This window comes from Tupaia chinensis, unplaced genomic scaffold (genome assembly GCF_000334495.1).
Source record: "Tupaia chinensis unplaced genomic scaffold, TupChi_1.0 Scaffold143755_1, whole genome shotgun sequence".
Lineage (NCBI taxonomy): Eukaryota > Metazoa > Chordata > Mammalia > Scandentia > Tupaiidae > Tupaia > Tupaia belangeri.
In genome coordinates, this window is record NW_006203604.1 from 99,315 (window position 1) to 115,160 (window position 15,846).

The 15,846-nt window shown below is 38.5% G+C and overlaps 1 protein-coding gene across 1 annotated transcript in view; it reads right to left on the reverse strand.

Annotated features, from left to right (window-relative positions):
• GDAP2 (ganglioside induced differentiation associated protein 2) overlaps positions 1-15,846 on the reverse strand; it is a 79,831-nt gene that overhangs the window by 26,989 nt on the left and 36,996 nt on the right. The window contains exons 7-8 of the mRNA XM_006164885.2: positions 10,663-10,822; positions 5,871-6,027 (exon numbers count right to left, since the gene is read on the reverse strand). Of these exons, the coding sequence (XP_006164947.1) occupies positions 5,871-6,027; positions 10,663-10,822 (317 nt within the window). The remainder of the gene's footprint in view (positions 1-5,870; positions 6,028-10,662; positions 10,823-15,846) is intronic.

Genomic DNA, 15,846 nt, shown 5'->3' on the forward strand with positions numbered 1-15,846 from the left:
ATACAGATATATGAGAAGACCTTATCTTTAATAATCACAGACACTGGAACATAAAGAGAAATCAGAAAATCCCCTGATTTAGACACACCTTATCACTGAAGGGACCTGTATGGCAGAGGTATACACCCTGTGTTTCCCAGTCTAGGCTCTTCTTCAAGCCTACGGCTGCGTGTTGACTAGATGTGCACAACCTGATTGCTGGTCAGAACTTCTGTCACATCGCACCTCAGGATTCTGACATCTGCTGGAAGCATGGCTCACGCATGATTTGCCAGACTGCCTTAGTTTTCTCTGTATAGTTGAATCTAGAATATTAGCTTATAGAATAAGTGTCCAGTGTTTTCTGAACCTCATAGAAAAAGATAACTCTGTAATAAAATTCAACACTCAAGATCAAGGCTCTCTACCAATACGAAGTGCTATACTTTACTTCTCACCCCTTCCCTAGAGTTTCCTTTCGAACAAGTGTGGACTCAATGAATACATACTCATTTTAATATTGGCTTGAACTGGTAATCATTAAATAAAGCAAACACATGCAAACACACACACACACATTTTAAGAGATATTTTTGCTATAGGGAGTGTGCACTTGCCAGAGAGACAGAGAGAGACAGAGACAGAAAGCTCTGGAGAAATCATCCCCCAGGATGGATGGCGCCACACCAGTCTCTTCTCCTCCATTCTCCTCTTGGGATTTTGGGCACACATGCACACTTGCCTGGTGTGAGTTTCAAGCTGCTAGATCCAGGACTCAAACAGTGGTTGGCCATGTGGGAGTCCAGTGATGTAACCATTATGCCATCTACTGGTCCCTCAAACACATACATTTTTAAGAAGAGAGAGAGAAGCATCCAAGCCCAAGGACAAAATGTAAATTCCAGGCCTAGCCTGCACATAGTCGGTAGCAAACTGAATCTCAGTGCTAGTCATGCAGACAGCCACAGGTTTATATCCCAGAGTCAGTATGAAAGCATGCCAGGCATGTGTACATGTTCCCTGGATCTTGATGGCTGGGAAAAGGTGACTGCGGTATTATGAGTCCCTGTTGAGGGTACTCCTCTCTCTCTCTCTCACTTGGGTGCATGACCTCTATTATGAATAAGACACATTTTTTAAAAGATTACAGATTACCTGTAGATTTTATGGAAGAATAAAAAGAAACTATGTGGTATGTAAGTATGGGGAGGGGGCACAGGAGACAACAGGCTATTTTAAGTTAAGTAATAACCAAGCAATACCTCATATATGAATACAAGAAAATCTCTAATCCTTTCCCAATTTCTAGAGAGTGGGTTTGTGTAAGTGGGAGTGAAAACGGTGGTAGAGACGGGAAGTATAATGCAGTGGCTACTCTGAAGGCTTTTCCTCAATTAGCTGTAATGTGGGCAAACCACTCAGGGAGATCAATTCACCCCACAACAAAGGGTTCACAACTAGATCAGTAATTCAGGGCAGGGGTCCCTAATCTGGCTGCAGCCTGGGGGTGGCCTGTGGCCTACTGGGGTCACAGAATGAAGGGTGGGTGATGGGTGAGGAAGTGAGGCTTCCTTTGTGTTTAGTCACTCATCACTGGCACTGCCACCTGGGCTCCACCTCCTGTCAGACTGGATTCTCCCGAGAGTGCGAACCCTATTACTGTAATTGTTTCCCTGTACATGGCAATGTGATAATGGTAGGAATGGGGCACACTGTGGACGCGGTGTGCTAGTCATCCTGCGACACCCCTCAGCCATGGAGGGACTGTCTTCTGCGAGGCCAGTCTCTGGTCCCAGAAAGGTTGGAGACTACTGAGGGAACAAAATGATCACCTAAGAAACTTTAGAAGAAAGATTCCTGAGTCCTTCCAATAGAAGTTCTGATTCAGGAGGTCTGGTTTGGGCCTATGGAATTTTAACAAGTACCCCTGGTAATTCTAATGTGGACACAGTGTGGATTTGGAAAACTACCACATGATCACCAAAATTTCTTATAACTATAAAGTACTGACAAGAGACCTTAGACCAGTGGTTCCCAAAGAGTGGTCTGCAGACCCCAAAGAGGTCCTGAAACATGTTTAAGTGTTTTGCAAGGTCAAAACTATTTTCATAGTAACACTAAGACATTATGTGTCTTTTCGACTTTTTTCTTTTTTTTTTTTTATTGCACTGTTGATACAAATGGGTAAAAGTGGCTGGTGGTGACATCAAACTGGGGTAGCAGTCATTGGATATTCACTGCCAAATACTTGCAGGGAAAAATAAAAGCAACTTTCATTTAAAGTGTCTTTGATGAAGAAGAAAAAATTATTAATTTTATTATATTGACCTGGAGAACATCTTTTTAATATTAATGTTCGAAAAAGTAGGAAGAACTCATAAATCACTTCTGCATACCCAAGCATGAGGCTGTCTTGTAGAAAAGCACAACATGATTGCCTGAGTTGGGAGTGAACTATGGATTTTTTTCATGGAACACCATTTTCACTTCAAAGAATGACTGTCAGGCAGACTATGGTTATTTAATGTGTTTGCTAGGCATTTTTTCAAAAATTAATAAAGTGAATTTGTCACCTTGAGAAAAATCAACAATAGCATTTGTTGCCAATGATAACATTTGAGCTTTAAATATATATATGTAGTTTCTAATATTGAGAGACTTTTTTGATGAGATTGGTAGTGACAAATATAATTTTTTGATAGTGTCATGAGATGTGTCAATATTTGGAAAATCTGAATTAATTCAGTGAATCAATATTTTCCAAAAAAAAAACCAGTACCTCATGTTATAAAGTCATGCTATAGAATCCCATTAAAAAACCCATCCAAAGTGCAGGCTAGAACAACACATTTTATTATAAAAGAATACAAAAATCCATGGATATGGTTTGAGATTCCACATTACAACCAAAATTAAATATATATATATATCATTAATCAAATTATATTAGTAACAAAGACTATCTTTTAATGATTTGAAAAGACTTTAAAATATTCCTTCCTGGGACCAGCAGTTAGTGTAATGGCTATGTCGCTGGACTCCAATGTAGTTGACTGTGGTTTGCATCACGGATCCGGTGGTTTAAGACTCACGCCGGGCGCGTGTGCGTGCGTGCCCAAGATCCCGAGAGGAGAATGAAGGAGAAGGGATTGCGGCATGGCCCACCCCCCTGAGGGGTGATTTCTCGCTTTCTGTCTCTCTGTCTCTCTCTGTCTGTCTGGCAAGCACACATGCCCTATAGCAAAAACATCTCCAAAAAAAAAAATAAATAAAAGTAAAAATAGAATATTCCTTCCTTTACCAATAATATATTTGAATAAGGTTGGATTTTCATATACTTTACCCAAAATAACTTATTACCAAAAGTTTGAATGTCGATGTGAGAATCCAGCTGTTTTCTATTAAGTCAGGCATTAAAAGATTGCAATAATTTTACAAATATAAGACAGTGCTATTCTTCTCAAAAAAAGTTTGTTTGTTTTTTTAGGAAACATGATAGCTTATGTTTAAGTTAACTCATAAAGAACTGGTTATATGATAAATATTGATAGCTATAACCCATGTAAAAGAAAGTTCTCAAGGGTCTGCAACATATTTCAGAGAACAAAGGGGACCTGAGACCAAAAAGTTTGAAAACTGCTGTTCTAGACCAAAAGAGGTACCCAAATCTAGCATTGCATAAATCATGATGTGAAAAGTTTTTAACTGTATATATTGATAGATGTCAAAGTCCTAGTCATGTGAGGGGAAGCCTAGTCACTGTATTTAAAGAAAAATGTCTGACAGATGATATTTACAAATGGCCAAGTTTAGAAGCTACTGAAACGACAGTTTGATTGCAGCAGTTGCCTTTGGAAAAGTTGTTCATTGGTGCCCTCTAGAGGCTAATTTTACAAAATAAAATCTTGAGATCCAAAGAGACAAAAAAATTTAATTCTGTAAAGGACTCCAGAAATCATCTAGTCCAACTCCTCTTTTTTAAATGGAGACTAACAAAATCCAGACAACATTACAAGACAGTTTGATAAATTCTACTCTATGCTTTCAAGTACAGGGTATGAAAAAGTATATGGGAGGAGATAACTATTCCAGACCTGTGTGAGATAAGTTTCCAGAGGTAATGGTTTCTAAGCTGAAATCTAGAAAATGGGTAGGAATTGGATTGCAGTGATCTCTTTTAAAATTTTTTTTAAAATAGATTTTTGCTATAGGGCGTATGCACTTGCTGGAGAGACAGACAGAAAGCGAGAAATCCCCCCTCCCCCAGGGGGATGGCCATGCCACAATCCCCTCTCCTTCATTCTTGTCTCGGGATTTGGGGCATGCATGTGCCCAGAATGAGTTTTAAGCTACCAGGTCTGGGACTTGAACCGTGGTTGACTATGTGGGAGTCCAGCAATGTAACCATTATGCCATCTGCTGGTCTCACAGGGATCAATTTTAAGGACCTGAAAAGAACCAGGTTCTGTGTTAAGTTCATTATATTATTATTACTAAGAGTTTTTTGCCATAGGGTACATGCACCTGCTGGAAAGAGAGACAGAGACAATGAGAGGGAAAGTGAGAAATCACCCCTCTAGGGGGGGTTGGCCATACCACAATCCCTTCTCCTCCATTCTCCTCCTGGGATCTTGGGCACACACGCACATGAGCCTGGTATGATTTTTGAGCCACCGGAGTCCAGGATACTAATCACAGTTGGCCATGTGAGAGTCCAGCAACAGAACTAGAATACCATCTGCTGGTCCCAATCTTATTTAACGCTCCCGACTACCTTATATTACCCCTTGTTATGGTTTGGATCAAGGTTTTTCTCTTAAAGTTTCATGTTTTGGAATTTGGTTTTAGTGGGCAGTGACTGAATGCCCCCCAGAAACAAATGTGCTGGGACTTGATCGAACTGATGTATAGTAAAGGTATTAAGTGCAAATTTAATTCCTTGATGGTGTGCCAGAGTGAGGCCTTTGGGTGTGATGAGGTCATTACTGCGGGGATCCTATGATTGAGACATGGTATATAAGCAGAGGGAATAGACCAGAAGGGCAGAGAGAAAATCACATGGATACAGGCATGCTCCGCCCTTCTGCCATTCTGTGATGCTCTTGAACATGCCAGCCACCAATGATAAGTTATTAAACCACATTTCTTTATAATTCGCCCAACTTCAGGTTTTTCTATTAGCAACACAAAACAGACTAAGACACCTCTTAACCCTATAAGGTAAAAATAGTAACCATTTTTTATTTTTATATACTTTTATAAATTAAAAATAATTATTTCTGCTTTTTGTTATTGTTTTATGCTTATTATTTTTTTTTCCATTCTTTAACATTTTTTGGAATGCAGTCAGCTTTACAAGGACTGTTAATCTTTGGAAAAGCTTACTCAAAAGTACAAAAGCTGTTTCTATATTTTCGAAGGAATTTATTCAGAATTGCTTTAGAAAAACCTGCAAGAAATGCAACAGGTCAAATTCCTTTAAAGGTCCTTGAGATTAAGGTGGGGAGAAGTAAACCTCTTTTCAATTTAATGAAGCTTTAATTATAAACATAGTAAAGTAAAAACTCTGTAACTGCCTTTCCCTTTCCTAATTGCTACTTTCGGAATATAACTGCGCATGGAGGTGCTACGATTACAACAGATGGGGTAGGAGCTCTGGAACCAGAATGCATCTGAACACTGGCTCTGCCGTATGTTAACTGTGACTACCGATAAAATACCTCACTTTGAGCTTCTGTATCTACAAAACAGGGACTATAACGTTCCCAGTGGATTATCATAAAGAATAAATTAGAAAACATTCTGTAAATTGATGATCAACTAGCAGAGGTAAGTTCCTTTCTTGTTTCTCACATCCTTAGGTATCTAACAGTCCAAAGGGTGTGCCTTACTTTCTTTGATGCTGCTTTTGCAGGGCTGCCTCTGACAATTGTCCCTGGAGGATCAGTTTTCTTTGTTTATCAATATCTCCTTCCATTCGAGCAAACGCATGGGAGCCAATGAAAGAAAGATCAACTCCCAAGCCTTCATCTTCCTCTTCTTGGTTGTCTGCAATAAAAACACGACTATCAACAGAGAGCTTATGACAGAGCCAGATGGTAAATGAAATGGACTGTAAATGCTGCAGCTGGGATGAGTGTCAGGTAACTCAAAATACTGGGGTGATGGTCATTTTTTGAGAACAAATGGAAGTAATAAAAGATACTACCTGTCTATTTGTCATAGAAGTTTCAGGAATAACTAAAATCAAACCACAGTGACTTAGGTATAACCTCAGGAAGAAAAGAGTAGAATGTGATCATAAGAAAAATAAGTAAATGGACCATATTCAAGTTTAAAGATGGCTCACTGCACAGCACCTAACAAAAGAGTTATAAAGTAAAAACGTTTGGGAGCAATTATATAGCACTGCTTAAGGAAGGAGCATTTGATTGATTGGTGCATAAACTACGGCCCTTTTCTCAGGTAACACTCTAAAGATGATGATGGACCAGGGTCACAGGGTGTGAGTCGTACTCACTAAAAATATTTCAGTTATAATTTAGCATCCTGATTTTCTACATTGGTTGTACCAACATCATAATTTTGATGCACAAGAATTACAATCCTTGCTACAAATAAGTTAGCATTCTCATCTATCTATATGATCACTGTGAGTTTGGTTAGAAGAGACAAGTCCCTTAGGAAGAGATCATCTAGTATGGTGCCCACTTCCTTATTAGATCTGTTAAAAAATAAATAAAGACAACCTTGGGCATACGCAATGCCATCATGTGAGTCCCACTCCGGGGCTGGAATGTCCGTCCCCACACCCACTTCACTGCTCCTCAGACTGACAGAACTGCAGCTCAGATGGGCCTGCTTTCATTAAAATACTCATACATGAATCTTCCTTTAACCCCTCAAGCAAAGTGGATTTGATATATATTTTTAACAGATTTAACATTCTCATTGAAAATATTTATAATCACTAAGGCCTATATCTGCAAGGTAACAATATTTTCTGAACTATAAATGCTAATTAATCATGCTTTGAGGATGGAAGATAGAAAGAACCTTCTGGCTAATGGATTAGTCTTATTCAGTGCCCAGCACAGCTATCACAAATTGGTTTTGCTGTTCACTGCTCCTTAAAGGCACTTTATGGAAGAAAAAATACTGTGGTGAAGAGCATGAGGATTTCTAAATTTCTCTGGGTATTATTTCAAGTATCTTTACTAAAGGACACCTCAAAGTGCAAAGTATCCCTCCAGCAAAACTTAGTTCACAGACATTTCCTGATGCCAGGCCATTATAATTTCCTCCAGTTGATATTGAGTCTCTATACAGATAATAACAAGGAGTTATGGTCTTTTAAGATTTTAACTTGATGTTCATTTTATCTTCTTTTTTTTTTTCCTCATTTTTAAAAGTATGCCCGAGAGAGAGGGAGGAAGAGGGAAAAAGCACCCCCTAATGGGGTGTGGTCACATTGCAACCCCTTCTCCACTTCTCCATATCCCATCAGGATTTGGGGCACACATGTGCATGTTCCTGGTATGTTTTTCAAGCTACTAGGGCTAGGATTCAAACCATGCAGTGGGCTACGTGGGATCCAGCTCTCTTAACCATTAGGCTGGCCCTGATGCTCATTTTGAAAGAAACCGTCATAGCAGAAATCTTCCAGTTATTCCCCAAGTTGCACTGAAGTTGTGAAGTACGTCCTCACAGAAGGGGTTTAAGGCTTTAAACATGTACGTGTGAAGGTCAGTACAAACTGTCATGGAAAACAGATCTGAAAAGGCTCCCATCCTGACACGTGGTATCTATTTATTTAGAAATAAAATGAATGGCTATCATATTCTTGTTTTAGTATATAATGTTAGGTATGTTTTTTGAAGACATTGCAAATAAAGCTGCTAAAAATTTTAGATGGAGAAGAAGACTCCTCCATGGCTCCTGAGAACTAGTGATTTCAGGGAGAAAAGAGAAATGAAAATTTTCCACTGATAATTCATCTCCAGCCCACAAACTCGAGCGGTAGGGAGCCCCTCTAGCTTTCTCTCTGTCTGTCTTTTGTCTGTCTCTGCTTCTGTCTTCTCATTTTTTTGTAATTTTTCCTTTTTTAAAATTTTTTAAGTTAAAGTATTCTCTTGCTTTCAGCCCCGCCTTTATTTTGCTAATAATCTCCTTTCCCCAGCTCATCCAGGAGAGGCAAGGGGCAGGCCTTCAGAAGAAGATTCCTCCATGGCTCCTGAGAACTAGTGATTTTTTTATTTTTTGCTTTTTTTAAAAACTTTTTTTTCTTCTCTTTTCTCTTTCTGTTTGTGTTTTTTTTTTTTCCCTCTCTCTCTCTCTGTTTTCTTTTCTTTTATCTCATCACTCTTCTCCTCAATCTCCATTCTTTGTGTTTCTAGACAGATCTAAGGGAACCATAGCCAAACATTCAAATACTATTAGGGTTAACATATTCCTCAATATCCACTGAATCTTCTATATGAAGGGATAAAAATGGAACAGCAAAGAGATTCCATATCACCTCCTTCTGCATGTCCCTGAACGGTCAGCTTGAACTTCAAGAATTAGGAAGAAACACACCATCCATCAGATGTCTAAAAACCACCGCAGGGCCACAGGAAATATGGAAAAGCAAGAAAACACCTCTCCTCCAAGGGAAAAGAATAACTCCTCTTCATCCACAGACAGTTCAATGGAAACGTCTGCTAAAAAATTTAGAATATTGATAATGACGAAACTAACAGAGATGGAAGAGCGAGAATGAACTGCAGAAAAGGCAGGAGAAAGAAGCTGACGAGTTCCAGGAGGTGAGGAAGTTCTTGCATCATCTAAAAGAGGAGATACCCATCATAAAAAAGAATCAAATGGAATTATTAGAGATGGAGGCTATAATATGGGAAGTCAAAATCTCCCTTGAAAGTATAAAAAGCAGACTAGATCATACAGAAAAGAAAGAAAATCTTTCTCAGAAAGACTGAGAAAATTGACCAAAAAATGAGAATAATATACGAGAAATACTAGATACTATCAAACATCTAAACATTCATATAATTGGTATTCCAGAAGGTGAAGAGACTCATAAGTGCATTGATAATCTATTCCACAAAATCCTGCAAGAAAACTTTCCAAACTTAGAGAGGCACTCAAAAATCCAGTTCCAAGAAATACAAAGGACTCCAAATTGAATCAACCCAAGAAGATCTTCTCCAAGACACATAATAGCCAGATTGACCAAAACCACAAAGACAAGATACTAAGATTGGCAAGAGAAAAACATCAAGTTACCTACAAAGGGTATCCCCTCAGACTAACAGCAGACCACTCATCAGAAACAATGCAAGTGAGGAAAGAATGGGAAAATATATTAAAAGTGTTAAGGGAAAAGCAATTTCAACCAAGAATACTGTACCTAGCAAGATTATCATTCATTTGGGAAAAAAAGACAATAACATTCCCAGATAAACAAAACCTGAAAGAATTTACCAGCACCAGACCAGATCTCCAAGAAGTTCTTAAGGGAGTGCTATGTCAGTAAAATTAAATGCAGACACACAGAAATAAGAGTTCAAATACCTACTATTTGAACACAATCCTAATCTGTTTCCTGGCTTAAGTTTTAAGCAAAGTTCCTTAGCATTTCTTCCAGTTATTAAAGTTAAAACTGTTTTTCTTGAAATTAGCAGCTGAACTTGCTATTGAAAGTAGTTAGATTATTTAAGAAATTGTGTGATCAATAAAATGTGAGGGAAAAAAAGGAATGGAAAACAACTGTAGATACCAGAGATAGTGTGGATACACACACACATATATATACATGAAACTAGAAATGGAAAATTATTTGTGGTAACATGCATGATTAAGTCACTATGCAGTATATTCAGGATGGGAAATCACATTTTGTATACTGTGACAATGCTTAGGGAATAATTGTAAATTAATTAATTTAAAAAATGTTTCCAAAAAAAAAGCTCATAAAAATACGTGTAATGGGAAAGCTATGTATGAATTTCAAAAAGTTTCTGTACCAAAATAAATTCATACTTCAATTGTAAAATAAAGTTAAAAAATTTTTAAAAATAAAAAATGTTTTAGATGATAATGTATTTGACTATTGTCTTACCAGTGTCCTGCATAAGATTATAAGCTTAGTTAAGAAAGAATGTTGTTATATTCACCTCTGAATCTCTACTCCCTAACACAGACTTGACATATCTACCTACCTACGTATCTTCCTATCTATAGTTTTTTAACTTAAAGATAAAATCTCAATGGGAATAGATTTCTGCAACCTTCTCTCTCTCTCTCTCTCTCTCTCTCTCTCTCTTTAAATGCCAGAGAGTACATGTGCATTAGTAAGGGGGAGAGAGTGAGAGAGAATACCCTTAAGAAAACCTGATCGTCCTGTGACCTTTTTCTTCTAATTCTCCATCTAGCCAATGGGGCGAGGACTCAAACCCTGGCTGGCCATGTGGGATCCGGCTTCCTCTGTGCAGTATTTAATCGCTGTACTATGGGGCTGGCCCCAAAAACTTCTAAACTGGTCTTGATCTTAGTGTCAAGCTAACAGCTCTCCAAAGGTCAAACTTGAACTTATTTCTTTGGTAGTTGGTGCTGTTGGTGGTTGTTTTATCACTACCTTTGCTTTATTAAAAAAGAAATGAAGAATGGCAGAACTCTAGAACTTACCCTCTGGAGCACCAGGTTTTTCACTTATTCTAATCTGCCGTTCAGGTACCACAGGTTCCCCTTCTGCATTTCCAATATCTGCAGGTAGGTATGGCAATGATCGACTCTCCTCCTTTAACGACCTTGGGAAGTACAGAGGTAGCAGCTTTTGGTAAGTAGCCTGTGTTAGAAAAGCAAAACACTTCGTGAAAAATAATCAAGTACTGAAGCAGACCTAGCAGTACTTCACATTGTGCGTACACTATAAAGGCAATCTCCATTAAGAATAAAGACCTGGGACCAGCAGATGGCATAATGGTTATGTCACTGGACTACCATGTAGTCAACCGAGTCAAGTCCCAGACCCAGTGGCTTAAACTCACACCGGGCACGTGTGTGTGCATGTCTAAGATCCCAAGAGGAGAATGGAGAAAAGACTGAGGTGTGGCCATGCCCCCAGAGGGTGATTTCTCACTTTCTGCCTCTGTCTCTCTCTTTCTGGTGCCCTATAGCAAAAACCTCTCAAAAAAAAAAAAATAAATAAATAAAGACCTGGAGTCAGATGATGATGCCATGGTAAAAAGACCCTTTGTAAGTTAACTCTCAAGGGAAAGTTCTGAATTTGTATCTGGAGACTTTCCAGAGTATGCCAGGCATGTGCGTGCCTGAGCTGGAAGAAGCTGGGGGTAGGTCACAGTCTTAATGGTGATGCATCCTGTTGAAGGTACTATAACGTTGTCTTCTTTTTCTCATTCATGGAATAAATAAAGCTTAAAACAAACAAACAAACAAAAACCTTACTACTTCTAAGCTTTTGCTAGACACTATTTAGGGTCATCAATCAGTTCTTGTGCTAAAGATCAGAATATTGTTAACTAGTCAAGTGAAGTGTGATACTCATCCTAGCAATTCCAGGTCACTGAACCTGGAATGCACAAGTCCTGCCACTTCTGTCCCATCCTTACCATTGCTCAAAAAAGGTATCTGTCACTCAAGACTCAGCTCAGATGCTCCTTCCTCATGGTGCCTTCAGGGTCCATATGACCAGCTTTACGTTTTGACTTTTTTCTTTTCTATTTTTAACTATTTATGCAGGATTGCTATTTCATGACTTTAATTTTTATTTTTTTTGTTCTTGTTCCCCCCCCCCCCAAAGAACATAGATAAGCCTTACTTAAAAAGAAAAAAAGTAGACGGGAACCAGCAGTTAGCGTATGGCTATGTCTCTCGACTCCCATGTAGTCGACCGCGGTTTGCGTCCCGGACCCAGTGGCTTAAAACTCATGCCAGGTGTGTGTGCGTGCGTGCCCAAGATCCTGAGAGGAGAATGAAGGAGAAGGGATTGCAGCGTGACCATCCCCCCGGGGGGTGATTTCTCGCTTTCTGTCTCTCTGTCTCTGTCTGTCTGGCGAGCGCACACGCCCTATAGCGAAAACCCCTCCAAAAAAAAACCTTAAAAAGAAAAAAAATAGAACTCATTCTATCTAATAATTTTCATATGGGTTGGTCCATGTGACTCATTTATAAATCCACAATGTATTATAGGTATTTAGTGCTCTTTATTTTTCCTGTGTCTTGAAACATTTTGCTTTTTCTTTATCCTAGGAATTAATTTATCATTATTCAGCATTACTCTAAGATATACTAAAAAAGATCAAATTAAAATAAAAAAAAAACAAAGAATAATGGAATTGCCTACAGTGACAGTAAAAATCATCAACAAATCATTACCTTTCATTTTTCTTATTATGTTGTCCACATATTATATTATCTTTAAAGCAGGTATATAAATAGACCAAGGACATCATTTTTTAGTCTTGTTTAAAAATACTAAGATATAATTCATACACCATAAAACTCACCCTTTTAACAATTCAATAATAGTGTTATTGTTTTGTTTTGTTTTTCAGGTTGCCGTAGGGTGTATGCACTCACTAGAGAGAGATAGAGAAGGAGAGTGAGGAATCACCCCCAGGGGGGCTGGGTAGCTATAGTCCCTTATCTTTCACTCTCCTCTAGGGATTATGGGCACATACTCATGCAGCTAGTATGATTTTCAAGTCGCCAGGTCCATGAGTGTAACCATGCAGTTGACCATGTGGGATCTAGTTGCCTTAACATTTTTGTTTTGATTTGATTTTTAGATTTTTTTTTTGCCATAGAGTGCACAGGCTTGCCAGAGAGAAACAGAGAAAGGGGGAGTGAAAAGTCACTCCCCAGGGCAGGAGATGGTGACTCCACAATCCTTTTTCCTCCATCCTTCTCTCAGGATCTTGAACAAACACACAATGTGCCCAGTGTGTTTTTCAGGCCGCCAGTCCAGGACTTAAACTGTGGAGTTGGTCATGTGGGATCCAGCACATGTAGGCCCAACCCTAGTTGTTTTTAATATATTCACAGAGTTGTACAATCACCATCACTACCTGATTTCAGAATATTTTCAACATATCAAAAAGAAACCTCAAACTTATTAGCAATCATTCCACTCTCTTACCTACCTGAGGGCCTGGGAACTACTAAACTTCCCGTGTCTGTGCAGTTGCTCATTTTGGACATTTCATAAAGATGGGATACAACACGTAGCATCTAGTTTCCTTCATTCACAATAATGTTTTCAATGTTCACCCATGTTGTAGCATGTAACTAGTACTTCATCCCTTTCTTCAACTGAATGATGATCTATTGTAGGTATATTCCACATTTCGTTCATTGTCTGATAACATTTGGGTTGTTTCAACTTTTGGCTACCATGAAAAATGCTGCTATGAATATTCATATAATAGCTTTTGTGTGGACATGTTTTCACTTCTCTTCTGTATATACCTAAGAAGAGAACTGCTACATTATGTGGTGACTCTATGTTTAACTATCTGAGGAACTGCCAGACTGTCTTCCAAAGCAGCTGCACCATTTTTACATTGCTATTAGCCATGCATGAAGGTTCCCATTTCTCCATATCCTGGCCAACAGTTGTTATGGTCTGTTTTCCTATTTGTAGACATCCTAGTAAGTGTGAGGTTGGTAATCACATTGTGGGTTTGATCCGCTCTTCTTTAATGGTTAATGCCATGGAGCATATTTTCAGTGCTTACTGGTCATTTGTATATCTTCCTTGAAGATATGTGTATTAGTCATGACTTTTAAAACATTTTTTCTGTACTTTATGGTGTTTTCACATCTTAAGAAGCTTGTTAGCCCAGAAATATTGCCCCTCTCAGGACAGCTAATTCCTAAAGATAGTAAACAAGTTACTTGGGAGCACATCTTGCACGTGCAAACCAAGCAATCCCAAGACTATGGTCCCAACCAGGTCCTTATTAACTCTCACACAACACACAAATATTGATTTCCCTTGACCTAAGTCAGCACAAGCCCAGGTACCAGACAACTAGAACTATCCCTATAGTCCCAGATCTGCTGGAATTATTTAAACTAGGCAACACTGAACTGTTCACCCTGTCCTGCTCTGCCTTTCCCAAAGAAAATCCAATAAAGGCTATGGACAGAATCCCCTCACTCCTGTTTCTGTCTCCTGACCCAAACCCAGTACTCCTCTCGTGGCACTGTGTGGCATGCTATGCCTCGCTTTTCTAGGGGAACTGTGAATAACACTAAACTTCTTTTCCAATGACACTGACCTTTCCATGTTGACATTCAATAATCTTTATAAATTAAAACTTAGGCTCAAAGCAAAATGGCTATTCAAAACTTTTGCCTGTTTTAGAAGTTGGGTTGTCTTTTTATTCCTAAACTATAAGGATGCCCAATTTATCTTCCTGTGTTTTTTTTTTTTTTTTTAGCTGCTTTTATTTTTCCAGTCATATCTAAGAAACCACTGCCTGATTCAGTCATGAAGATTCTTCTAAGTGTTTATACTTCTAGTTCTTATATTTAGGTTTTAGATTCCTTTGAGTTAGATTTTGTTTATGGTAATGAAATAAGGATCCAACTTCTTTCTTTTACATATAGCTATCTGGTTGTCTCACTACCATTTGCTGATTGATTGATTGATTGATTGATTGATTTGCTAGTGGGCACTTGTGCTTGCCAGAGAGAGAGAGAGGGAAGGAGAAAGTACCAGACATGGGAAATAGACATAGACATGCTGAAATCCCTTCTCCTCCATCTTGCCCTCCTTTTGGGGTTTTGGGCATTCACATAACATTCACCTAGAATTTCTTGAGCTGCCAGGTCTGAGACTCAAACTGATGGTTGGCCATGTGAGGACCGGCTGCCTTATCCACTATGCTACAGAGCCAGCCTGAAGAACCTATTCTTGTTCTGACTGAATTATCTTCGTACCACTGTCAAAAATTCTGTTCCTCTGATATATACGTTTACCTTGATGTTAATATTACATGGTCTCACTGTAAAGTTTTGTAATGGTTTCTGAAATTTATGTGATTCTTCCATTATTTTTTTCCCCAAGATTGTTTTGACTATTCTGGGTCTTCTGTATATCCACATGAAATTTGGAATGAATCTGTCAATTTCTGCAAAAAGCTACTTGGGATTCTGACAGGGATTATGTAAATCTGTAGAACAAATGGGAGAATATACTGTAATCTTAGTAACATTAAGCCTTTCATTCCACCCCATGGATGTCTATCCATTTACTTAGATGTTTTAACATTTCTTTCAGAGGTTTTAAAGTTTTTAAGGTACAAATTTTACAGTTCTTTTGTTTAGTCCTAAATATATGACTCTTTTTGGATGTTATTGTAAGATTACTTTCACTTCAGTTTTTAGGTTGTTCATTTTAGTGTATAGAAATACAATTCATTTGTGTATTGTGACTTCATATCCTATAACCTGTTGAACTTATTGACTGTAAAAGTTTTTTTTGTGTATGGACTCCTTAGAATTTTCTATTAAGATTATGTCATGTGTGCGGACCAGCAGATGGCATAATGGCTACATTGCTGGACTCCCATGTAGTTGACTATGGTTCAGGTCCTGGACCTGGTAGCTTAAACTCAAGCCAGGGGCATGTATGTGCGTGCCCAAGATCCCAAGAGGAGAATGCGGAAGGGATTGCGGTGTGACCATCCCCCCGGAGGGTGATTTCTCACTTCTATCTCTCTGTCCCTCTGTCTTTCTGGCGAGCACACACACCCTATAGTAAAACTTCTCTTAAAAAAAAAAAGATTATATCATGTGTGAATAGAGATAGTTTAACTTCTTTCTTTTCAATCTGAATGTTTT